General features: G+C 28.0%; 5 protein-coding genes across 7 annotated transcripts; 3 read left to right on the forward strand and 2 right to left on the reverse strand.

The window, feature by feature from the left end:
* Positions 1–952: 952 nt before the first annotated feature.
* On the reverse strand, positions 953–4,408 carry LOC113372615 (microprocessor complex subunit DGCR8). 2 transcript variants are annotated; one of them, XM_026612973.1, is made up of 9 exons: positions 4,332–4,408; positions 3,830–4,019; positions 3,556–3,684; positions 3,220–3,362; positions 2,776–3,119; positions 2,443–2,699; positions 2,130–2,332; positions 1,440–1,697; positions 953–1,281 (listed from the first exon to the last, which is right to left on the reverse strand). In XM_026612973.1, exons 2-9 carry the CDS (start codon positions 4,008–4,010, stop codon positions 994–996), a joined length of 1,803 nt encoding a protein of 600 aa, XP_026468758.1. In that variant the 5' UTR covers positions 4,011–4,019; positions 4,332–4,408; the 3' UTR covers positions 953–993. The 2 variants fall into 2 exon arrangements, with proteins under 2 accessions (XP_026468758.1, XP_026468757.1); XM_026612972.1 differs by lacking the exon at positions 4,332–4,408 and having other exon boundaries at positions 3,830–4,186.
* Positions 4,409–4,923: 515 nt separating this feature from the next.
* LOC113373474 (pre-mRNA-splicing factor RBM22) lies at positions 4,924–6,855 on the forward strand. The gene is made up of 7 exons (XM_026613768.1): positions 4,924–5,190; positions 5,252–5,305; positions 5,363–5,626; positions 5,712–5,944; positions 6,023–6,166; positions 6,238–6,448; positions 6,526–6,855. Exons 1-7 carry the CDS (start codon positions 5,137–5,139, stop codon positions 6,853–6,855), a joined length of 1,290 nt encoding a protein of 429 aa, XP_026469553.1. The 5' UTR covers positions 4,924–5,136.
* An 8,664-nt stretch (positions 6,856–15,519) lies between these two features.
* LOC113372978 (secretion-regulating guanine nucleotide exchange factor) lies at positions 15,520–16,919 on the reverse strand. The gene is made up of 2 exons (XM_026613316.1): positions 16,837–16,919; positions 15,520–16,606 (listed from the first exon to the last, which is right to left on the reverse strand). Exons 1-2 carry the CDS (start codon positions 16,855–16,857, stop codon positions 15,557–15,559), a joined length of 1,071 nt encoding a protein of 356 aa, XP_026469101.1. The 5' UTR covers positions 16,858–16,919; the 3' UTR covers positions 15,520–15,556.
* Positions 16,920–17,373: 454 nt separating this feature from the next.
* On the forward strand, positions 17,374–20,666 carry LOC113372165 (electron transfer flavoprotein-ubiquinone oxidoreductase, mitochondrial). The gene is made up of 12 exons (XM_026612495.1): positions 17,374–17,433; positions 18,085–18,189; positions 18,289–18,401; positions 18,467–18,671; positions 18,743–18,861; positions 18,922–19,054; positions 19,136–19,256; positions 19,329–19,531; positions 19,599–19,754; positions 19,821–20,066; positions 20,138–20,359; positions 20,471–20,666. The coding sequence occupies exons 1-12, from the start codon at positions 17,394–17,396 to the stop codon at positions 20,632–20,634; spliced, it is 1,827 nt and encodes a 608-aa protein (XP_026468280.1). The 5' UTR covers positions 17,374–17,393; the 3' UTR covers positions 20,635–20,666.
* Positions 20,667–21,060: 394 nt separating this feature from the next.
* LOC113372572 (GATOR complex protein WDR59-like) lies at positions 21,061–27,002 on the forward strand. Of its 2 annotated transcripts, XM_026612917.1 has the most exons (16): positions 21,061–21,447; positions 21,570–21,774; positions 21,847–22,130; positions 22,212–22,506; positions 22,624–22,677; positions 22,746–22,894; positions 22,999–23,187; positions 23,291–23,599; positions 23,668–23,842; positions 23,901–24,078; positions 24,307–24,433; positions 25,141–25,167; positions 25,968–26,213; positions 26,298–26,454; positions 26,631–26,698; positions 26,830–27,002. In XM_026612917.1, the coding sequence occupies exons 1-16, from the start codon at positions 21,208–21,210 to the stop codon at positions 26,899–26,901; spliced, it is 2,775 nt and encodes a 924-aa protein (XP_026468702.1). In that variant the 5' UTR covers positions 21,061–21,207; the 3' UTR covers positions 26,902–27,002. The 2 variants fall into 2 exon arrangements, with proteins under 2 accessions (XP_026468702.1, XP_026468703.1); XM_026612918.1 differs by lacking the exon at positions 25,141–25,167.
* Positions 27,003–27,157: the final 155 nt, after the last annotated feature.

Here is a 27,157-nt window from a genome sequence, read left to right on the forward strand (position 1 = left end):
CGAAATACATTATTAAATAATATAAACAAAAGTCAAACTTATTGTAGTAAACAACTAAACAAATAATGAGTTATCGATTCTTGTAAAATTAGATTAGATTGATACTATGTTTTATTTAATAATAAAATCATTAAAACATAAAACTGAAGATATAATTTAAAATAAAATGATAAAATATAAAACTTGAATAGAAAGATATAAATTCATGCAGTTTAGTTGATTATTCATACCAAATAAACTACATAATGACAAGGAAGGCTAAATTCTACGAAACTTTTGACACACATTGTGAGATTATTTAATTATAATCAAACAGACTAGATATGAAACAAATAGTTTTTTTGTACATTTTTTAAGTCTAATTACGTGAAGGATTGTGTTAAGGCATATGAAGTATGAAAGTGATCATCAACAAAGATTAATATCAGTAGAAAGAACAAATCATACGATTAAATAATATACGTGAAGTTTGCAAATATGTATTGATTGATTATTATACTGCTTTTTAATACTCAATTTATCCATTTTGTTTTTACAGGGCCGAATTTACTAATAGTATATTCACTAAAAGTAAATTAGTAATAGTATAGTGTCATTCAAAATAAAGATGTTTATTTTAAATTCACTACATTCGTAAAATACAATTTGGTTTGAGATAATTTTTATATTGAAAATAAAAAAAAATCTTACCTATTGTAATTTATATATAAAATACACAATGATACATACATACATTCATATACCTTAATTTGTCATGAGCAGACTATTTCATAATGAATTCTATAGAAATAAAAGTTCAGTTTATCCATACATATTATACTAACAGTCTTATGATAAAAATTAATAGAAACATTCATAATAAAAGTAATTAACACTAAAAATATTAAAAGCTAATAATAGTCTAGAATTAGTCAAATAATCAAATAATTATCAGTTATATAATCATAATTGTACTATATTTTTGAAGGAATCTGTTCTGTTCTCTTTGAATGCTCAAAGTTCAACAATATTCAAATTAGAACTTGATGTTGAAGGCAAATTAACATCCTCTGGGGCAATAAATGTTCCAATAGGCTGAATAGCTTGTTGAATGTCTTCTAATTTTTCCATTTCTACCCTTAATTTTTCTAAAATGGCATAATTAGGCTGATTTATTGCAGCTTTACTTTGCAATAAGGTGATTTCTTGTTCTTCTTGTTTTTTCTCTTTGAAGCTTTTCACAGATCTACTACCATAAAGACGCAGTAGTGAACCCCAACTTGAAATATGAGGATGAAGAGCCTATATTATAAAAAAATTAAATTGAAATATTTCAAGTCAAAAGCATATTAGACATTTTACATGTATTAGATTTACGCTGAAAAATCTGAAAAATATTCAAAACACACAATAAATATATAAATATCAATACAAAAATGCATTAAACATTAGGCACTTACCTGCAAAATAGCTTGTGAAGCCCTCTGCTTACCATCTCGCTTATTTTTGCATATAACCTTTGCAACATGCTTACCGACGGTCATGGTAAACTCATTCTTTTGATGTTTAACGGTATTTACTTCATAGTTAATATGCATGTTCCCCAAACCATAATTTCTTTGTAAACATGTTAATAAAATCGTATGAGGTGAAGGTTCTGTCGTCTTAGCACAAAATTCAGCTACCCGTGGATCCTCAATTTTTATTTCATCAAAGAACTAAAAATGTCATGATTAAGTGTTCTTAGCCCAAATAAAGTACTATTATGAACATATTATATATAAACTATATAGGGTCAATGGCTAAAACGTATCCGTAATGATTAATTTTTTTTAATAAGTGTGTGATGTATATGATTTATAAATAAAACTAATATCAAAGTTTCTGTAAGAATTTTCTGGGGTTCAATAGTGATGATTATATGATAGAAAACTATAGAAAATCCTTCTAAAAAATTCATACTGTTTGTTGTTTATGCTTTTATCTTACGATAGTAATAATATTCTTATATTATCACACATATCACAGATAGAATTCTACATTCACTAATTTCAATAAAGAAACTGTATCAAAAATAACTATATGATAAAAATAAAAATTTTAGCTACTAATAATAATTTTCAACAATAATAGTATTTTCATAAACTTACCGAAAGATCTTGATCTTGAGACCGGTTTGCATTACCTGACGCTCTGTTATCTGCTGCTATTTTTTCACGCATTTCTGGAATAAGAATTTCCAGTGTAGCTCGTGCTGCATCACTCTTAGCTTGTTTTTTACTAGTGCCATATCCAACACCATAAAGCATGTCATTTATAGAAACCGTAGCTGAATACGGTGTTGCAGCATTTTCTGAAAAACAGTTTTATTTTCAATAATACTTAATAAACACTATAAATAATATATTAAATTTAGATAATATAAAATAAATTAATAAAATAGTTTGTTTAAAAATATTTTACCTAATTCTTTAAATTCGTAAGAAGGCTGTTTCTTTAGTGCATGCTGCACATACTCATGTAAAATACAAACATAACTTTTTCCATTAGGATTCATTATAAATTCCTTTTTATTCCTATGATTACTTTGGCTACTATTGTCAGTATCAGTAGTGACTACAGGGCATGTTATAAGTTTTGTACCATCAGGTAATGTTGGTCTTTGCAATTGCTTAATATTTTTTCTACTTCGAGTGAATTTTCTTCTTGCACTCCACGACCTAAAAAAAAAAATTGGGAATAAATTTGAGAACCCATTAATAGGTTCATACAAAAATTATTTTAAAAAATACTCACTTGAATCTCATGACTTTGATTACTTTGAATTTAAATAAATTAGAACAATATTCTCGTAATTGTTCTGGACTAAGACTTTGACTTGCTAAATTTTCTTGTGCTGTTTCTATTTTAGCGCATGGTAGAGATAAGGAAGCATTTACTGCATTATTTTCAGGATTAGAATTTGAATTACTTGTAAAATCTTCCACCCCATTTGAATTTTGATTACTAGAATATCCATTCACACTATTTCCATTTTGATGAAATGTAGGATTTACCTCGGGCTTTATGTCAGTATTTAATTTTTCTAAAGCTTTGCGATAACTTAAACATGGTATGGCGCTCAATGGAATTTCATGTTTCTAAATAATTTATTTTTAATTATTATTAATAAATAAATAAGTATTGGGCATGGTATATACTTTATAAATATGTATTTTTCATATATTATTCATACTTTACCCTAGAACTTCCAGGTCCTAAAAAATAAGGTCTGGACATGCAGCAAACCCTACTTGCTCGATGTAAGTAAATAGGCATCCCACTATTATGCGTAACTTGTATCCATCCCTCAGGTAAAACCTCAAAATGGTTTTGAAACAATTCTGCAAAAATATTCAGTTAAACGAAAATTAACCTGCTGTATAATGTGCAATGTACATATGTAATAATATATAAAATATTTACATATGAAAAGCTAACACATAAAATATTTACAAAAAAGCCATTTATTGTTATTTATTTATGCAGATGAACTATATCACAAGTGATCTATCAAATCAACTTCCTCCTAAATACCTTCTAATACAGTTTTAGATGAATCTTCATAGCGAGAATCATCCCCAAGTTTACCACGAAGATTATCAGGAAGACCAGCTTCAAGCATAGCCTCAATCTCATCATCTCCAACTTCCGATCCACTATAATCTATGAAAAAAGTTATGTTTACGTAGGATTTTCATTTTCCATGGTGCATTGATATGATATGGTACTATAAATCATGCAATTCTAATAGAGTCAGTAAGTTTGTATTTATACACAAACATATAGAGTTGTTATATAAAATTATCACCTTTATCTTGATCTGAATCAGACATATCATATGTAGCTTCATCCAAGATGTGAAAATGTCGATTTGAATGTTCATTTTGGTTTTGTTCTTCAGTGCTATTATTTTCCTTGTAACTTGTATTGGATTCATCTTGTTCTTCTAATTCCAATTTTATCTTCTTAGATGCATATTCACAAGCCATCTTATTAAACTATATGTCGAATTTGGTAATACCACAAAATCCAATGTTAGAAAAATCCAATGTTAATTGAGTAATTGGACATCTACATTGAACAAATGCAGTAAACCGAATGCCACTTATAATGTATATACTTATAAAGGTTTTAAATTTTAAAATTTATTACATAATTAAATTGTAAAAAAATAATATGCTAAAGAATAATTTATTAGGTTTGTATAATACACTACTACATAAAATAAAAATAAAATAGCTATCACAAATATTATAATTAGTTCTAAATATTCCTACTATTTACACCACGTTATTTAAATATGAACATACGATCCGGTTGCGAAAGATTTATTCATAAAATTTATAGTATTCATAACAAGTACATGCTACCAAAGTACCGAATTTTCACATAATATATTTATTTCTGAGATAATTATCGATAATCTCCAACAACCCAATAAAGTTCACACATTCATAACAAATAATAATCATTATTGCTTAAAAATAATTAAAGGTAGACGTGTAATTTAGCACCCCAGGTGCATTTTTGTGCAGCCATAATGCAAGAAATACGTTGACAGCTGTTCCATAGATAAAATTGAATATACTATTTAAGTGTTGCCTGGTGACATGCGACGGTGTAAATCTGCATTTTTATGCATTTTTAAAATCGAATTGGCAATAATCCGAAAGTCGAAATAAATCATTACCCAAATCATCAAACTTTACATAAATAGCTTACATTACACTAATCTGAAGACCTGACTGCATTACAAACAAAAATCTTCAAACAGTGAATCTATTATTTTTACTCTCTGTGGAATTTACTTTTGGTCATCAATGTCAAATGTCAAATGACAATGACAATGTCAAATTCAAAGATAAAAGAAGAGTATGTCAAGAGTGGTCAAATTGTCAAATCAGACTAAATGTCAGTTGATGTCAGAGATTCTGATGCTGAATGAATTTAAAATGTTTGTTTTTGAAAAATCGACATAATTTAAACTTATTGTAATTTAACAAGTATATTATAAATACATTACGATATATAAACAAGTTTAAATATAATTGTGGGCTATTCGAAAATTAAATTACGTTTTTAAGGTTATAAAAAGTGTAAGAAACTTTTACTACAATGGCTACTTCGAAAACTACTAATACGTACAACCGACAAAATTGGGAAGATGCTGTAAGTTGGTTGATTTATAAACGTAATTTATCAAAATTCATACCAAAATTTAAATTTTCAGGAATTTCCAATTCTTTGTCAAACTTGCTTAGGGGATAATCCTTATGTTCGAATGGTAAGTAAAAAATACAATTAAATTTACTGGCGCATATTTAATTTTATAATATTTTAGACAAAAGAAAGATATGGTAAAGAGTGTAAAATATGCTCTCGACCATTTACAGTGTTTCGATGGTGCCCTGGTGCGAGAATGCGTTTTAAAAAGACAGAAGTTTGCCAGACTTGTAGCAGACTTAAAAATGTGTGTCAGACTTGCTTATTAGATTTGCAGTATGGCTTGCCAATTCAAGTTCGTGATGCAGCACTTAAAGTTGAGGATGATTTACCAAGAAGTGATGTTAATAAAGAATATTACATTCAGAATATGGATAGTGAGGTATATATCAAGATTGTTTCTAAATTTGAGGCTACTTTTAAAGGTCTTAAGATCTATTTATATCATTTTGTCTAAATTTTTTTAGATGGCCAAAGGTGACAAAATTCACCCTTCAGGGGCAGTTGGAAAAGTTGAAGGCTCTAAGAGTGAACTATTGATGAAATTAGCAAGAACTGCGCCTTATTATAAAAGAAATAGACCACATATTTGTTCATTCTGGGTTAAAGGTGAATGTAGAAGAGGTGAAGAATGTCCATATCGTCATGAGAAACCAACAGATCCTGATGATCCATTAGCTGACCAAAACATAAAAGACAGGTATGAATGAAGAGGGTTTATTGTAGATTATTCTTCACCTTTATTCAAATTCTAAAAATAAAATAATATTTATGATAGATATTATGGTGTGAATGATCCAGTAGCCGAAAAATTAATGAAAAGAGCTGCCAGTATGCCTCAGCTAGAAAGTCCATCAGACAAATCTATAACTACACTTTATGTAGGCAACCTTGGTGATAAAGTTTTGGAAGCTGATCTCAGGTATATATATATTCATTACTATGGGATTTAAGATTATGTTATAAGCTTGTATTAAATATTTTCCATTTTAGGGATCATTTTTACCAATATGGAGAAATTCGTTCAATATCCGTTGTAGCAAATCATCAGTGTGCTTTTATTCAATATACAACAAGAACTGCAGCTGAAATGGCAGTTGAAAAAACATTCAATAAATTGATTATCAATGGTCGCAGATTGAATATTAAATGGGGAAAATCACAGGCTAGTAGATCTAAGGATGCATCTGAAATTATCACAACGGTAAGATACTTCTTAGAGAAGCTAAGTTCATAGCATCATATATTATTTTACAATTTAAAAATTACAATTTTTTTCAGCCTGTTCCAGGATTACCTGGTGCCTTACCATTGCCACCACCAGAACTTGATACAAACTACTTTAATTTGGATCAAACTCCTTTCAAACCCCATCTTATGGGTCACATGATGCCACCGAGACCTCCAATGCCACCTAATTTTATGCATATGCTCAGACCTCCAATGTTTCCACCCTTCAATCCAGAAATGAATTATTCTATGCCACCAAATATGCCACCAGCTCAAGCTGTCGCCAGCACATCTACTGCTGAACAGCACCCTAACATGCCTGTGCATTATCCAAGTCAGGATCCCAACAGAATGGGAGCGATACAGAAGAATGAAATGTAGACAATGAAAATATTGTTTATATAGAATAATTTTAAATTGTAATTGAATGATTTTATTTTAAATAAATTGTATAATTCTGATCAACATTCATTTAAATTTTTTTGTTCTTTAATTTGTTGCTCATAATTTAATAACTCAATTAGTAATTCAAGTTTTGATCCATAAGGTAATTAAAAATAAATAATTATGTAATGTAATAATAATTACCTATATTTGCTGTTTTTACTTTAGAAAATACATATTCAATTTGGAAGAAAAATTATTTAGGACTTTAAGGAGAATAAATAGGATTTGCTTGAAATTAGAACTTCTTATGATTTATTAAAAAATGTGAGTAATTTATAAACATTTTTATTTCAATAATTTATTACATATAAATTATTACATTTTTACTTTTCAAATTTTTATATTTAACAATACGATATATATAACGATATATATATATATATATATATATATATATATATATATATATATATATATACATATAACATATTTTTATGGGCTTCTTTTTGGTGGTTATTGGATCGTACATAAAGAGAGCAACTCCATGACAGTGTTTCAAATAATACTGTCGACGGATAGCTCTCTTCATTTACAAATCCATCTTTTAAAATCTGAAAAAATAGATATTCAATCATTAAAATAATATGATAAAATAAACATATTGTAAAATATAATTTTATAAACACATTAAATGAATTGAGAATGATTTTTTTGTGATGAAAGAATCCTGAAGAATCCTATTGCTAGAGTTTTTAATTTCGTCTTGAAGAAAATTATTATAATAATTTCATTCTCACTTCAAGCAGTTTTCTTAAATATTTCAAAATTAATAAATTCCCTAAAAAGAAACAGGAAAAAACGATTTTCTTTGTCGACGTTTAAAGTCAATCTGAATCGTTGAACCCCATTTTTAGAAGGAAAGAACGTGAGACAAAAAATTCGACTTTAGTGAAAAAGTTCGACAATGTTTTCTTATAAAATCCTTACCGATTTTGAAAATTTAAACATTTTTGCTGGTTATCGTTCTGATTGGTTTTCGGTAAATTGGCCGGACCGTTTTTTGTAATTAAGTAATGTTTTTTTTTTCTTTGACCGGTAATAAAACTTTGTATGTCGATAGAATTCATTGTGTTAAAGATCATTGTAAAATATTATAAACTTATGAAAAGTGTTTTAATTACAATTCCTTAAAGTTTAAAATAATGAGCCACATTATTACCGCAATATACACCGCTTATATATATATATATATATATTAGGGTTTCTACAAAAACCGACATTTCAGAAAACCGGTTTTCGAATTTTAATTTTACTAAAAAACCGGTTTTAACCGGTTTTCGAATTTTATATAGAAAATAAATTTTTGCTCGAATATTGTGTAATTTATCCGCAAATTTAGTGTAATTTAGAGCAGTATTTGACTGAATTCATTTATTGTTCAATTTTATAGATAGTAAACAAAATCATGTTGATTTTAATTAGTAGAACTGAAAAATAATAGTTTATCTTGATTAAATAACTCACTCATGCATCATTTTCACATACAAGAATGAAAATATTTTTATGATAGTGAAAGGAAAGTTTTCAAATAAATAAAAATAATACATTTTTAAATAAAAAAACTGAGAACGTGTATCGAATTGCTACTTAATGACCTTTATTGTTTCTAACAAAATTTTCTGAAATAAAAAATACTCTCATACTTTCAACCAAATTATGCTTAATTCTTTTTAAAGCCTGATATAATAATTCTAAGTTTTTTGTTCTTTAATTTGTGGCTTCTAGGGTTTAAAACTTTTTTTTTAGTTTGAGTAGAGGAAGTTACTTCTTCTAGAAGAAATCACACTGATTTAAATTAATATATATATTGGTATAAAAATCTAAATTAATATATACAAAAACTTTCTGGGAACCATTGCAGACTGATAACATATTAAATGTTATTGAACTGATATGATTTCAAGAATCAAAACGCTTCCATCTATCTTTTATATTTGGCTATATTTGTCATTTTCCACTTACATAGTGAAAACCGACTTTTTTTACTAAAAAAACGGTTTTCGAATTCCATAATTTTCGCCAAAAAACCGGTTTTTAAAACCGGTTTTTGAAAACCGACAAACCATAATATATATATATATATATATATATATATATATTAGAAACGTTTTCGTTTTTAATATTCAAACTACTTGTCGAATGTAACTAGCATGTTTAGCAAATTTTACAAAATTAAATAAACTATATTGTTTTTTTAACATTATAAGGTACTAAGTAAAGCAACTCGTTAAGAGGGTCTTTTTCAATATGATGACCACGATTTCTTGAGGTCTACTGGACCGATTCACTTAAAACTTTCAGACAATCTTCTTTAGAGATTTTCCTCGAGCATATATTAGCCTCATCCCCATATTATAATTTTTACTATTAAAAAAATTCGAGAAACTAAGGGAAGTGTCAAGAAATATTGTCTTTTTTTAAACAGTCCCTATTTTGTCAAGTGGCAAGAAATATTGTCTTTTTTCAAACAGTCGCTATTTTGTCAGTTTTTTTTTGTCCTTAGTATATTTCATTGCGACATTATTTTAGATATAGATTAATAATCTTGTTTTTCATTTGGAATTTCTAGGATTGCAATCGTGGCATTGTCAAATGTTCAATTTTTGAGACCCCCGACTTCAAAAACTGCTATTTTTTTAACTTTTTAATTATTTGCACTTTTGTAACGACGACTAATAAATCATAAGAAAATTATTGATAAAAATGGATATACATCTAATTTTTCTGAAATGTTAATAAAACTTATATAAAAGAATTATTAATCATAAATTAATTGTTCTTACTAAGCAATGAAAGAGTATCAAAATCAAATAGACTGTAGATATCGAATTGTTTCAATTGGTGAATAATTAAATGTTAATAGCATCAATAAATTAGAGTTCTTTAATTATCAGATTTTTAATTATCAAATCCAAAATGCATGTAAGTCAGTAATTTTAGTCTGTTTCTTCCAATGCCGTTCTAAGTTACGTCAGGTGATATTTAGGTCATATTCTTTTGAGATCGGTGTATCTTCATTTGTGTACTGTTCAAATTAAACATCTCGACTCGTGATCGAGTGGAAACCTTCTCCTATGTATTAGTCCACGTATTATATATTTACGGTGGCACGTGCATCCATAATTTCATAAGTTTCACGTCGCCTCATTATTTATCATTTAAAACTGTATTGTCAGACATTTTACTGCACTGCTCTTGTTCTTATCTTCGAAGTTATTAATACAGAATGTAAATAGGTGTACTTATTTACTCAATGATTTATACTATTTTTAAATTTCAATGCTCTGTATCTTCTTGTTCGTTCTAAATGAACGATAGCACGACTTTCTGGATTTTGAGAATTCAGAGGAATTATATTGTTTGCCTGCAACAGTTAAAACGTTAGATGTTTGTCGTAGTGCTTTATTTAAAACTTGCTAATGAACCTCTTTTGAATTTTATATTTTAGTCATTACTATTTGGTTCTGACTTTTTATGCATTTAGTTATATAACCCAATTTATGAAATATCTTTTATTTCAATCATTATTAGATTTATTTAATAATTACATTTTAAGTACAATAACAATTAATTATTTGGCTTCAAATTGCTTTACAATTCTGTAAAGCTTTCGAAAACCGTTGACTGTTTTCTAACGTTCAACGTTAACGTTTTTCAAATCAAAACTACGTGTTCTATCTTTAGGCAACCCACCGGTCAACCAGCTGTTTTTTACCAGATGTTGTCTACATTAGACATGTATAATATCCACGAAAGTTGATGGAAAATTGATATCATACTGGTTGATATCGAGATGGCCGCCATTGGGATCTAATCCGGGACTAGTTTGTGCTAGCCTACGTTTTTAGTCATTACAACACGATAGGTTCGTTGATTTTCATTTGATCACATTAACGTTGTTCTGTATTTAAAAAAAAATAGTAACCTTCTTTCTTACTTTGCAATATGCATTGCCAACTATGTAGTCAAGCGGTAAAAATTGATTCATTTTGTCATTCGATTTAATGAAAGACATGCTGGAAAATAATATATGTATATATATATATATGTATGAATAATGTATATACATATAGTTACTAAAAAAATGTATGAAAACAACCTTATTATTTATTTCACGCTTTTGGCGGGACATCCCTAATTTTGCTGATGTGAAACCAATATTTGTTCTGTACTTGTTTATTTCATTTTAGTAATATTTTTAAGAGTTTTTTGAATTCATTTTTTCCTAAATTTCATAAATTTACATTTCCGTTCTTAAAAAGTAAATAATTCTACCTGCTTTTTCTGTTCTAAAAACAAATTTCACAGTTCCCTATTGATCTGTATAATCTGGTCTATAGCTTCATTAATTTACATTTTTTTTAACCTTTATGATTTTAAATTAATATAACAAAAAGGTGCAATATCTAGTTAGAAAAATGAACTGTTTTTGTGTTGACTACAAAATAAAATTAAAAGAGTACCTTTTTATATCATTTTGCTGGAAACAGTCTGTGCCTTAAAACTTTAGGTATATATATTTCATATGTATATATTTTTTATCTTAAACTAATAAAATGCTTATAATGAATCGTAACGATAATTATCCTTTTGTATCAGAGTTTATTATAAAACTTTTATGGCAGTAAATCTACGCACGTGCTTTGTAATGAAAACGACAATTAACGTTACGACCAAAACTATTATATTCAGTATATAAAATGATATTTCCTACATGGGAATAACACATGACTTATTAGTCAAGAAGTTCTCTTTAATGTGCATCTGCATTTATTTGATGTTACATTTAAAGTTAATAGTTTTTGTACTACTGATGGCAATAAAATTTTACTAATGCCATGCCATCAGTGGCCAGTCAGATCTAAAATGATTATTAATTTCGAGTTTTTCTTAATGAGTAAATTATTTAATGTGTAACACTAATATTATATAAGAAAACACCGCAGTCTGTGGTTTAGTAGAGCCATATTTTTCTATTATTTAAAATACAGGTTAATTAAATTATGAAAATTAGTAACCTGGTGCCCATTGTCTTCGAAAGCTCTAACAAATTTAATTTGTTCAACAAATTTAAAAACGCACACTAGAAATTTCAATTTTACTAATAAATAGAGACTTGATCTTGTCTTCTGAAAATTCGTACTGTGGATTACTAAAAAACAATGCAATATAAAATAAATGCACTGGGGCACGTGTGGAATTAATTTCTTGTTTTTTTGATTATTACATTAAGAATGTAAAAAATAAAATTTTAAATCGAATCTTATTTTTTCTATCAATTTGCTTCAGAGACAGCCTGGTTCATTACATCTATTCGTCTTATGGCAATTATATTAGTCATGCAAAATTTGATTTATATGTTAAATTTAAATGTGTATATAAATGTGAAACCACTAATGAGCAGAACGTTTTATTAAATTATATAATCAATATTAAAGCCTTATCTTTAAATATTATTGATGTTAATACTCTACGGGTTTTGTAACAATTAAGTTTAATTAAGTTTGGATATTAAATCATAAAATGATCTACAAGAAAAATTACTATTAACTGATAAACTTTCAATTACGTATAGATAAAGTAAAATTTATCAAACAATGAACTTTTTAGACGGCCATTATGTAAAGACAGCAATTCTATGCAGAATGATTCATGTCGATTTCTGATATAAGTTCTGCACATTATATGCTGTTATCGGTATTTATATATTTTATCAATTTGAAAATATATTTTTATGCGACATTGTAGATTATTCTCGGAGTTACCTTGATTAAAAGTTAATAAAACTTTGCGGGTGTGCCCGTTACGCAACCTGTATTGCGTTTAAATTCAAAATTATAAGAATATAATAAAAGTCTCCTTAGGTAATTTAATAAAAATTTAGGATTTTTTAATGTTACACAAGGGCTATCTAATACTGGAGTAAAGATTAGATACTTAATAGTACATTAAATTGGTTTTATTTATAAAAGCTTGATTTTTATTTGAAATGCATAGTAATTAAGTTATTATTTGAACATTAATTTGTTAAGTTTCATGTAGTTTTATTCCAAAATTGTAAACGTGTTTAAAATACATCATGCAGTACATACCCAACCGATACTCAGTAATTATCACTTTGCGAAAATTCAATAAATCACATCACAAAACAAATATGTTTTCGTAACTAATCTTGTTTGCCTTTCTGCTTTTTTGATAAAGGGAGTTTTTGCCATCTGGTCCATAGTAAAATTTGAATTTCAATTTTAGGTATTACTTTATAGAATTGTTATCACCGAGTAAGTATTTGTGGTGATATGAGCGGTGCTTATATAGAGTCGTGATGTGACGCGTGTTTTCTTATCGTTAACACCTGAAATACCCATAACATGCGTTAAGTACAAGTACAATCCACACAAAAACTAATATCAGAGCATACAGGTGAATGGAGAGAATAGAATTCGATTTACTATTTTGAAAATTTTAAGAGAAAATTATCGGAAAATACTTATAAAAATCAGACAAAAGTTCTGCGTTTTAGAAGCTTTTATGTTAGGATAACATGTCGATTGCTAAGTTAGTATATCATGTTATTAATAGTGTAGTATAATATAAAAATTAATGAACATATACGAATAGACGAACAAATATCGATACACCGAGAGTCCAAGCAGAGCCAATCAAATTTAATATTTTTACTTGACTCTTTGAAAAATTGGAATCAATTCTGGGAACATAATGAAATTTATAATCTCATATGATATTATATATTGATTTTATTTTCTGATTATTAACGAAGAGCGTCCATTTTTTTTCATTTTTTTATTTATAAGTATTTTCTACTTTTTGAGGATGCAGGATGTCCGCTTCAGAATGAAACCGTTTTTTTTAATTTTTTTTTTTTAATTTAAAACTCTCATTAAAAATCGAATTGTACCTACTTACATTTACCAAAAATTATGATTAAGATTTTGAAAAGTCTTACTAAAACAACTTTGATTTCAATAATTAAAAATTCTTGAGGAAGAGACATCCCATCACGATCACGTAGAAAGTATTATAATTGAATAATTAAAGAAATATTATTTTAGAAGGCTTTTAGTTCAAGTATATATATATATATATATATATATATATATATATATATAAATTTTATTATATATATGGCACCTTTAAAAATATATCAGGAAATGGTCAATTAACGTTTTCACTTTGTGGACCTTCACAATGCAATATTTTATAAATTTTGCATCATGAGACATTTTTCCCTATATGTTAAAGAGGACATTTATAACATAAAATATTTTTTATACTGTGAAAAATGCAATAATTATTTAAAAAAAAAAGAAAACATTAATTATTGCGTACTGAATTTTATCATCTGCAGATATAGAGACATTATTAGGTGCAAAACCTTTAAGGATTCCAGCAGACTTTCGAATTTAATTTAAAGTTTTTAATTAATATTTACCACGTTCGATTTTTTTGAGCTTAACTCTTCTCCTCGTGTACTTAAATATCTAAATACCATAAATAACAATATTATCTAACAAATATCTTAATCTGTAATTATTGGTGGGATCGGTCATTAATTTAATTGGTAGGATATATCTTTATAGTATATATTATCTAATGAATATTGGGCCAACTTAAAGTGTATTTTACACCATAAAACCGAAATTCTTTATTTCTGACCTATCATATCTAGGTACTTAATTTAAATATCTCTTATTTTAATTTATTTTACTATAGATTTTCTATATTATTTTACTATTATATGTTTCAAAATGGCATTAGATTGCAAGGAATGGTATTTGTACCAATTAAGTAGGTAACTATAGTCACAATATTAAGTCTGATAAGAATCCTATTTTAAACCGTGATGCAAACATCTATAAATTATAAACCTTATCATTTCATTGTAAATATATTACATTGTTTATATAACACGAAACAATTTATTTGTTTAAAGACGCCAACTTGCCGTCACATATTAAAAAGCGTTTCATTTAATTACTGTGCGCTATGTTCTTTTTTAGTATAGTTAAAAATTGGCTGTTCATGTAATATTTGAAATATTATTTATTTTTAAGTAAATAATACTCTAATAAAATATTACTTTACTCCCCGAAGGAGAAGTTTATGTTTTTGCCAGAAAATCCGGCGTTTCAAGTCATTTAGAATCATTTAAGACAAAAATTGGAAAAAGTTCGTCGATGTCGATAATAGATTTAAATATATATTATTTAAACTTTTTGCAATTTGATTGTGTATTTTAAAATTGAATTCAGTATTACCCACAGAATTTTGTAAATATTTAATATGCATTTTATTTTCAAACGAAAAACTTATATCATCAAATTAATGCCCTCATTCTACAATTTTATACAATTTGCAGGAAATATAACATAATTTTTAACAAGCATGATTTTTTTTTTCTTAAATATTTCAGTTATGAATATTATTCGATTTTAATAAAAAATATAGTATAAATTTTTATCAAATAATTATATTTTAATATATAAACTTGATAATAAAATAATTATAAAAATATGTCTAATGTTATCGTAAAGTCTTATCTATTTACAAGTTATTATACATTTAATAAAATCTGTTTGTCATATTATAAAATTATTAATACTAGTTACATATACAATTAGTTACAACAACTTAAAACAGCAAAACTATACCCAAAACCAGTCCCAATTTTAAGGCAATCATTAGCTAAGAATGTTTTTTCGATCACAACATCACAATTTTCTATTCCACAATTGCAGTGCTCATTCCATCCCCAAGTATAAAGAATTCGATCATTATCAATACACAAGCAATGTTCACTGCCCAATGCTAAAGAATATACATTATTTATTACTACAGGTCCTGATGATGTCCCTGTTAACTGGCCATAATTATTTCGACCCCACAATATGGCATTACCGTCTACAGTCGAAATAGCATTATGAGTCCAACCACAAAGAATTTTGCTATCTATTGGTAAATAATCACATATCAATATTCTTTTTGGTACATATATTATTGAATCAGGGCTGTTGGCACAAATTTGATGAAAGCGATTATCACCAAAACCATAAAGTTCTCCATTAGCTGTAAGAGTTATTGTATGATTTTGACCACAAGCTACTTTAATAATATCATGCATATCTGGAACAACTACTAATTTGGACTGTTTTACAGGATTTTTCAATTCATCAAATAAACAAAGTTGGCCTTTAGAATTTGATCCTGCTGTAGCTAATGAACCATTTTCATACAAAATTGCCATATGCCGTAAACCCATTGATATACTTCTAACAGAATAATCTAACACATGAGGTTTGTAATAATTCGATTTATTTGATAAACCTAATTGTAAGTGTGAATTTGAACCCCATACTAAGGCTATATTATTTTCAGTCAAAGCAATGGTTGAGTTCCAACCACAAGCAATATCTCTAACTAAATGCTCTCCCAAGGAAACTATTAATTGAAATTCGGTTGCATTTTGAACTTGCTCATCTAAAGCTAACTGGCCATTTTTATTGGATCCGCAACCATAGACTTGCCCTGATTCAAGAATTATAAAAGAGTGTCCTCCACCACCAATTACTTTAGTAATAGAGTTTAATTTTGAAAAATGCACTACTGATGGTTTTGGACATTGTTCTGAAACAAGCCCTTGTCCTAACTGACCATGTGAGTTAGCACCCTGAAAAATATAAAAAACATAAATTGTAAATCATATTACATATAAGCAGAATAGTTTCATTAATATGTATTCAATAGCTGAGAGCGAATACAACAAAAAATCAATCAAATTCCAAGAGTTAGTATCATGAATTCACTGAAATTCAATTCTGATATAATAGATTCTTGTTATAGTAGATTTTAATATAATAGAGTACAACAATAGATTTTATTTTATAGTGATAAACTTACCCATGAATACAAATTAAGCATTTTTAATAAGTTTAAAATTCACCTTAAAAGTTTACTGTTTCTGTCAAAATCTGATAGTCAAAATCTGACAGTTTAACTGTCAAAATGGAGGAACTGTCAAGAACATGCAAAATTTGTTGGTTATGAAATAAATATAGCTAAATAATTGAATAATCATAATATTTTTAATATAAACAGTAATTAATAAGTTTAAATTTAAAATTGAGTACTTAAATTATTAACTATATCAATAATTACATATCGGCTACCAATTTTGTAATTACATCTCAAATATCTTGTTTACTAATATCGACGTCATCACAGCCAGTCATGACAGAAGAAAAGATCTCAATGGTCAGTTTGTGATTTGAGAGCGATTTCGACTGTATAATGTTATTAAAATCAATTTAATTTAAACAGTTTTAATTTCGATCTTAATATTTTTATTCTAACGTTAAAATTCTAATATACAAGGTGCATGGTTTATAAAGAATAATATTTGTTCTTGCGTACTTTGCAACATTTTTGTTTAATTATTTTTTACTTAATTTATTAAAATGCTGCCTGTGCGTTACATATTTCAAAAATCTTGTCGATGTAAGTACTGTTGTATTCAATTATTTTATATTAAAATAAATTGATATAGTTTGCACTATGTGAAATATTTTAATTATCATTTAATCTGACATTCCAAAGGTCATTTGAGATATATTTATATATAGGGCAAATTTCATATGCTTTTGCATTCTTTTATTTCTTTTTATTTTTAAACTATTTTCATTATATAGTATATAATTTTGCATTAAATTAAGGAAAATTCATTTATATTTTTATAACCTAACTAATTTAAAATTAATTATGTTTTGGGGCAAAAATATATGCACTGAAGAATATAAATAATTTATTACTTGATAATTGTTATATAATAATATTAATTTGTTTTATTAATTATATTACATAATATGGTATGCTTTTCAATTTAAAAAAATCATTATAACAAGTACAAACAAATCTTTGTTTACCAAAATAATAAATACAAAAACTATATTTATAGATATCTATGTATACTTTTTGGCATATGGTACTAAATGTTATTTAGAATACTTATTTGAATGAAATGTTCAAATATAAATAAGTTTGTGTCGCTGAGTAAATATCTAATAAGAGTCATAAAGTAATGAAATGTAACTCTAATACATTTCTGTGATTAATTTTGTTTATAATTTTTTTTTTTTGTTGTGTTTACAGTAAGGCATCAAAAATGGCTAGCAAGAAAATACTCCGATTCTACTTACCCGAAAATAACTACCCATTATACGATACACCCAAGAGAACAGGATCCGAGATGGAAAGGTTATTATTTTTTTTTTTAAATGTTTTATAACTATGAACTGAAATAGCACAAAAGCAACATAAATTAGCATGCTAAATAATTTGATTTTATATTCATAGATGTGGACATGGAAAGATTTGGAGATGAAACAGATTTATTGATTGTCGGCGGTGGTCCAGCTGGAATGGCTGCTGCAATTAGAGCAAAACAAATAGCAAATGAAAAAGGAAAAGTGGGATTCACACATTTTGATCAATAAACAGTCTTGAATATTTTTATTTATTCCAATGTTTTTAGGAACTTCGAGTTTGTCTGGTTGAGAAAGCCTCAGAAGTTGGAGGTCACATATTATCTGGTGCTTGTGTTGACCCACGAGCTTTAAATGAGTTATTTCCTGATTGGAAGGAAATGGGTGCTCCTCTAAATACTCCGGTCAAAGAAGATTTCTTTAGTATTTTAACTCAAACAGGCCGCATCAGATTGCCTATTCCTATGTTGTCATGTATGTTTTTAATCCATTTTTAACAAGAAACAGTTTTGTGTATTTATTCAATTTTATCACAATTTTTTTAGGGATGCCATTGAACAATCATGGTAATTACATAGTTCGTCTAGGACATGTGGTGCGGTGGCTTGGTGAGCAAGCAGAAGCACTTGGTGTTGAAATATATCCTGGTTATGCAGCTTCAGAGGTAAAGAATTAATTAAGAATAAATTGTGATTACAGAAATCATAATTCTTGTCATTCATAGATCTTGTACCATGAAGATGGAAGTGTAAAAGGAGTAGCTACTAATGATGTCGGTATTGCTAAGGATGGTTCTCCAAAATCGTCATTTGAGAGGGGCATGGAGTTGCATGGAAAATGTACTATATTTGCAGAAGGTATAAATGTTTTTTTATATATTATAAATAAATATAAATGTTTATGAGCAAAATTATATTTAGTTTGATTTTTTTTAATAGGTTGCCATGGCCATTTATCGAAACAGCTTATAAATAAATTTAATTTGAGAAAAGATGCTGAACCACAAACATATGGTATAGGTATTAAAGAAGTATGGGAAGTTTTGCCAGAAAATCATCAGTAAGATTATTAACTTCTCAGTTATTCTATAATTATTTATAGCACTTTTTATTTATTAAATTTTTTTTTTAGCCCGGGTAGAATAGAACATTCTACTGGTTGGCCATTAGATCATAAAACTTATGGTGGATCATTTTTATATCACCTAAATGAGCCTACACCATTAGTAGCTGTTGGTTTTGTAGTTGGTTTGGATTATACTAATCCTTATCTAAGCCCATTCAGGGAGTTCCAAAGATTCAAAACTCATCCTGCCATTAGACCTACATTTGAAGGTTTGTGCAAGAACATTTTATATTTTAATATAAGGAGGCATGAATGTTTATATTTATCAATTATTAGGTGGCACTCGTGTTGCATATGGAGCTCGAGCTTTAGCTGAAGGAGGTTTCCAAAGTATTCCAAAATTAACATTCCCTGGTGGATGTCTTGTTGGATGTGGGGCAGGTTTCTTGAATGTGCCAAAAATCAAGGGAACACATAATGCCATGAAGAGCGGTATATATACTTTGTACATATTTGTATGAAGAATCAAACTTTTCTATTCTATTTCTATTCATTCAGGAATGTTGGCTGCTGAGAGTGCTTTAGAAGAAATCTTTGCAGAATCTCAAACTCAGACTACTGCAAGTTTTGAACCAAGAACTTATACAGATAGAATTAAAAACAGTTTTATATGGAGTGAATTGAAAGCAGCTCGTAATTGTCGGCCAAGTTTCCACAATCCAATAGGCTTGTTAGGAGGTATAATGTACAGTGGAGTATCACTCTTAATTGGTGGAAAGGAACCATGGACTTTCAGTCATGGAGGTGCTTACTATAATATAAATAATATTTATTCTAGTCAGCAAATATTTAATTTAAATATATTTGAATATTAGGTCCTGATCATACTAGGTTGAAAAAAGCATCAGAATGTACTCCCATTGAATATCCTAAACCTGATGGAAAAGTATCATTTGATCTCTTGTCTTCAGTATCATTGACTGGTACAAACCATGAAGGCGATCAGCCTGCACATTTAACATTGAAAGATGATTCTGTACCTATAAAAACAAATTTACAAGAATTTGATGGTCCAGAAGGAAGATTTTGCCCAGCAGGTATGACTTCAATCAATACAATTTTAACACTAATTAAAGTTTATTAATTTTTAATATGGTATATACTTATTAAAATATTTAATTTTTGTAAAATAAATATTTGGTTTATAGGTGTGTATGAATTTGTTCCAATGGAGGACGGAGATGGTCAACGATTACAAATTAACGCTCAAAATTGCATACATTGTAAAACTTGTGATATAAAAGATCCAACTCAAAATATTAACTGGGTTGTCCCTGAGGGTGGTGGTGGACCAGCTTATAATGGAATGTGAAATTTATCAGAACTGAATAATATTATAAATAATAGACCTAAAAATAACTTTTTGTATAAGTTTGTACATATATTTTATGAATAAAGATTTTTATCTACATATTTTTAATGACATCATTTCAATCATTGTATAGTTTTGAACTAATTTACAATATTTACTTTATAAATCTTTTTTGCCTTCTATATTTGAAATCGCAAAAAGAACCGCCAGATTTTAAATTCTTAAGATAATCTGATACAATCTGTGTATAAGTTCAAGATTGTTTATTATATGTCAGCTGAGAATGTTTGACAGCTGTCAAATTATTAAAAGAATATAATAAAAATATCACTTATCAAATTCTGCTAATAGTAGATAATCAAAAACTTTTGATATTTAATTATCTTAATGAATGAAGTGAATGAATTTTTAATATTTATAGTTACTCTTAGTGCTTTCTGATTTCTGGTCTCATAAACATGGTCAAAGGTTAAAAATAATCTTGAAAAAATCTTATGGTTTAACACAATATGCAACCAGCCATAAAAATATCCTGAGTAGATTTTAAAAATATAAATATTGCATAAATAAATAATGTCTCAAAGATGGAGTGCAGATTCAACTGTAGCAGAACACAGGGATCTTCAGGCATCTGCAATGGCTGTAGATTACACAGGAAACATTGTTTTATTAGCCGGAAGGCGCCACTTAGCTTTAAAAAGACTTGATGAAAATAACTATACATTAAAAAAAATCCAACGGACTAGTAAATATGAAGTAGCTTCTGTTGAATGGGCTCCATCAGCTGTTTATAAACACATTTGTGCAATAGCAGTAAGAAAATTTCTTTATTTTATTATTAATTACAATATTTTATATTTATATCAAGATTTATAAAAAAACATTGGAATAGTCTTCTATGAAGTAATGTTTATGTCATACCATTTTATTACCAGTGCAATCAACAAGTTGAAATAGTTTCCTGGGAAAGCGGGGAACCAAATACAACAAGCACTTTAAAATCACATACTCGAGTTATAAGTGATATAAATTGGCACAGACATGATCCAAATCTTTTGGCCAGTTGTTCGGTAGATACTTATACACATATTTGGGATATTAGAGATGGTAGAAGGCCAATATTATCGATGTCCTCAGTTTGTAAGTTTTATGTATATGAAATTTTTGATATTTTTTTGTACTTATTTAACTTTGATTGTGAATTTTATAAAGCTGGTGCATCACAAGTTAGATGGAATAGAATATCTAATCATATCTTGGCAACATCACATGATGGAGATATTAAATTGTGGGATCAACGTAAAAGCACAAGCCCTGTTCAGTATATCACTGCCCATTTATCAAGAATACATGGCATAGATTGGAGTCCCAATTCTGATCACCATTTGGCTACCTCAAGTCAAGATGGTACCGTTAAATTCTTTGATATTCACAATACAAGAAGACCCGATAATGTATTAAATACTGCCGCTCCAGTTTGGAGAGCTCGATATACTGTGAGAAATATATTTCAAAGATTTTTGTTACAGCACAGTTTGTTTTAACATTTTAATTTATCATATTTATTATATTTTTAGCCATTTGGCGATGGGTTGGTAACTGTGGTGGTACCTCAATTACGGAGGGGGGAAAATTATTTGCAACTGTGGAATGTGACAAATCAGTCAGCACCAGTTCATACATTTGTCGGTCATACAGATGTTGTGTTAGAGTTTTGTTGGCGACCTCAAGATAGTAATTCCACTTCTACAGACCATGAACTTGTAACCTGGTCTCGTGATCAGTCTCTTAGAGTTTGGAAAGTTGATGCATTTATGCAGAAACTTTGTGGTCATGAAGCTGATGAAGAGCATATGGATTTGGAAAATGAAGGTAACTACTTGAAGATATTCTTTTATAAATTTTAATATTGCATTTCAATATTCAATAGTTCAAATGATGAAATAATTGAAAAAACAATTATAATTTTTTAATATGATTTAATAATAGATGATGCATCAAACCATTTATGCAATGGTCCATCGCACCACACAAATGTTGTAGGTCTGTAGAAATATAATTTTGTTTATAAAATAGAAATATACCACAATCTGTAAAAATTTATTGTGCAGATCCAGTTGTTGCAGTGCCATGCAATTTACAACAAGAGCTATCTTTATTAGATAATCAAGTTTCTAATATAGAAATGGATGTGATTGATATTACAAAGCGCACATGCACTATTACAATCAATGCCAATAACCATACAGTCGTGTTACAGGTAATTGTATTCATTAAAATGATATTTATAAATTTCTATGTTTTAATTTGTACGTTTTGTTTATTTGTGTAATATGTGATGAACTGTATAATTTCATATTTTAGATAAGTTTTCCAAATAAATATCCATCACCTGGTTTTCCACCTGTATTTCATTTTGGTCTTGGAACTTCTTTGGATAGCGTACAATCAGTGACCTTAATGCGATTGTTGAAAGCTACTGCAAATGACAGAACCAAAAAAGCCCGACCTTGCATGGAAGCTTGTTTGAGACGGCTTGTCCTTGCTTTGGAGGTAAATATTCAAATTATATATTTTTTCATTACATAAATCTACACATAGGAATTTGTTCTTTTTTTGCAATATATTTGATATGCAATTCTTGTTTATTTTTTAGAGATCCAACGACACATTAGAATCCCGGACGCGATTCAAAATTCCAAAACCGGAACCAGAGTTGTATATAGGGCTTCACGACGCGAGAGTTCCATTTCCTAGAACTTCGGGAGCAAAATGGGGTCATATTGGATTCCTAGTTGTTTTTGGTAGACCACCAAATGCTAGACGCCAATCAATTAAAAATGAGAGTTATACCCCAAGGTCCTTATCAGCTCTCGGCGGTCCGCACGGAACTATGGTTTATAATGGTAGACATTCAAACAGAAGTACTTTAAGCATATCATCATTCTATTTCCAAGATCATTTGGTGAGATGTTTTTCTTTTATTATCCTTATGTTTCAATTGGTTTCTAATGCACATATGTTTTTTCTCAGAAAAATTCTAAACGCACTAGAACTCGAACTATATCTGCTCCAGGAACAGGAGTAATATCAGTCATTACTCCGAAACCAATTAGGCATATGGTGACCGTTTATGATGCCAATACGTTATTCTTTATTAATAAGAGACTAGCCGAATCTTATATTATCAAATCACGGAGCCTGGCAGGTTCGATATCGATATATCTTGGCGGTTAATGATTTTTAAAATTTTTTTTTTCATTCAGCAATGTGCGCGCATAATGCTGCCATGGCTTTGGAATGTGGCAGAACTGACTTGCATAGAACTTGGACTTTGGCTGGACTAATGGGTGAGGTACCTACGAGCAATTCTGGTTATGCTGATTCTGAAGATGATGTTCCGTGGCCTTACCATCCGTTTGGGAGTAGTATGCTACATTCTTTGTAAGTGTAAAGCAATGCGAATTTTATCAGTATTCACATGTCGAATAAACATAAAATTATAGTAAATCGGATTTACTGGCGAAATCATAATCTTCTTCTTTGAGAAGTTATAATAATAATACAATTATTAAATAAATGAGAACTAAATATTTTTATATTAGAAATAACAAGCGACTTTAGAAATTTATTGGAAGTTATTAATAAATAATTTGTTTTTTTTTTTTGCAGAATAACCCATTATGCAAAAATTGGCGACGTACAAACTGCAGCAATGTTGTGTTGTGCGTTCGATAAATCTTCGGAAACTTCTAAATGTTTCCGACAAAATTCAGGAAGTAAATCAGTCAATCATAGCGTGAGTACTAATTACATTTACTTGGCATAATTATTTCAATACAAACTTACAATTAATCACATAATTACACTCACAGTACCATATTTTGTTATTATTGCGAGACACATTTTAAATGCATTTGAATGGAAAGTTAAAGCCTCGCAAAAGGTGTTTGTTTGTATTTATGAAGCATGCTGTTTATATTTTTATATTTAGAATAGAACAAATGCACTGGGATGTGGCTGTTTTAATAAATTCATTTTTGCGCAACCGTTTGATATAATTTTTTTAAAGCACGCATGAAAACATAATGCTTCTCATTATTTTATATTTTATTCTAAATTTATTTGAATACTGCAAGACGTAAAATCATAGACGTACATGTAAAATACATAAATATATAATGAAAACAGTCGTCGCTACTCAAAAGAAAAAAAATCTGAAATTTTATTTATTGTAATGTTTGCACAAGCTCTCAAAAAATAACACAAGTAAATATAAATATCTATATGATATTAAAATCTCTAGTTATGAGAATTAAATAAATAATTGAACTTGGTACACCATTAAAAATACTAAAAACTAAAAAATAATGAAAGTTGAAATGAGAATTATTTCATAAACACACTGCACGCACTTACTCACATAACATACATTTATATACATGAATTTATATTTTACTTTATTTGTTCATTTAGTGTTAATTATTCTTTTTAACTTTATTGTAGCATCTAGCTTCTGGGAAATGGCTCAAGGTAATGTAATGATTAATTTACGCATACGTTTATTTTTTAAATTTAATTTTCAAATAAAATAAAAATAATAATAATATTTTAATGAAGGTAATTGCAAACTAAAGTAAAATAGATAATTGTAAACTTTGGTTTTTGTTTATCATTATACTCTAACTAATACTTTGCATACATTGCTTACTTACATGCACACACTCCAATCACAAATTTACTAACTTGCATTCATATTAGCTTTATTTGTAATAATATGTATAGTAACCCTTATTTTAAATATTTTGTAGATATTTTTATATTAACATGTGCATTATGTTTTATTGTTTTCATATTTACTTATGCAAGCGTTATAATCATATCGTCAATCATTACGTAATAATCATGTTTTATTTAATATTTGAGTAATACGTAAAAATATTCAAAAAATACTTTTTTTACTGTTATAGCACTCTAGTTTATAGTTACAAATAATTAATTAACAAAAATTAGTTTGTAATAATAATGTGTAATAATTTATTTTTCTTTGCTGTATTTGATCGAATAGAGAAACAAAACTTAATAGTGTTATATAATATAATTAATTATGAATTAACTAATTTTGTACTGTTAAATTTACATAGTTTAATTGACGTTTATATGATTGATTGGGAGAAATTTATTTGATAATTTTTGTATCATAAACAGAAAAGTATTTAACAGGTATTAACAAATACACAAGTATTTCCGTTCTCATAAAACTAAGTATAAGATTCCTGAATTTGATAATGTGTAAATGCACATCTCTATACTAACTTTTTAAAAATTTACAGCCAGGTGGTTCACCTTATCATACAATTCATCCTATAGACACAAAAGTGGAAGGTTGGAATATTCCAACTTTTAAACAACATAGAAGTAATTCTTGGAGTGATTCGATGGATGAATGTCGGATTGAGAGCGAAATAGTGAGACCTGTTACAATGTTGAATCATAAACATGTACATTTATATGATGAATATAAAAAAGCCTATGCTGAAATTTTATATAGATGGAAGTTATTGATAACCAGAACTGAGGTAAGGAATTAAAGAAATACTATTACTGAATGAAGGTGATAGTCTTGATTTTTTTAGTGTAAAATTATCATTACTATGTTTCAGATAATAAAGTCAACTTCAACGAATTTAGATATTCATCATAGAGGTGTTGAATTTTTAGCCGAGTGTAGCCTTTGCGGCAGGTCTGCAAGAGGTCCTCAATGTCCAGTTTGCAGACGCACGGCTCTGCATTGTTCTGTGTGCAGATTGGCTGTTAAAGGTCAGTGAATTTTTTTTATGAAAAACACATGTACTTATACAAATAACAATTAAAAAAATGAAATGTGTAATTTAAAAAAAAAATTAATTTCTGGACACTTCAATCCTTTGCGGAAAATGATTTGCTAAAATGGTTTGCGTATCATTTTTGTCATTATTTTTCGAAATTTATTCCAGGTTCAACAAGCTGTTGCTTACAATGTGGTCACGGAGGTCACACGATTCATTTACAAGAATGGTTCAAAGTGAGTACCCATAAAACAATTTTAATGCAATCCAATGCAATATATTTATTTTATATAATATTCATTTACAATTTTTGCTTAAATGTAAATTTTTCTTATATATTTTTATTACATCACTCAAATTTTCACAGACACAAATAATTTGTCCAACGGGATGCGGTTGTAACTGTTTGGAAGAAAGCAATGATATATTTGATACATGATTATAATATTTTTATATTTCAAAATGACTATATAAGTGTGATAAATAATAGAGCTATAATACTATAATAGGAATAATGTTATGTACTGAATTTAAAAATATATAATCTATGTTTCTATGATAAAGTTGAAATTATTCAAAGAAGAAAGAAAACTCGTAAATTGTTACTTGAAATCGGAGATTTTAATTTTGTATGGGGTTTTATTTTCATTGGTGCGTGGGTTAATTTAATGTATTTAACCTTTTATCATCGTAAA

Source organism: Ctenocephalides felis, unplaced genomic scaffold (genome assembly GCF_003426905.1).
Source record: "Ctenocephalides felis isolate EL2017-DRISC unplaced genomic scaffold, ASM342690v1 CF-g0.4_SCAFFOLD_01604, whole genome shotgun sequence".
Taxonomy (NCBI): Eukaryota; Metazoa; Arthropoda; class Insecta; order Siphonaptera; family Pulicidae; genus Ctenocephalides; species Ctenocephalides felis.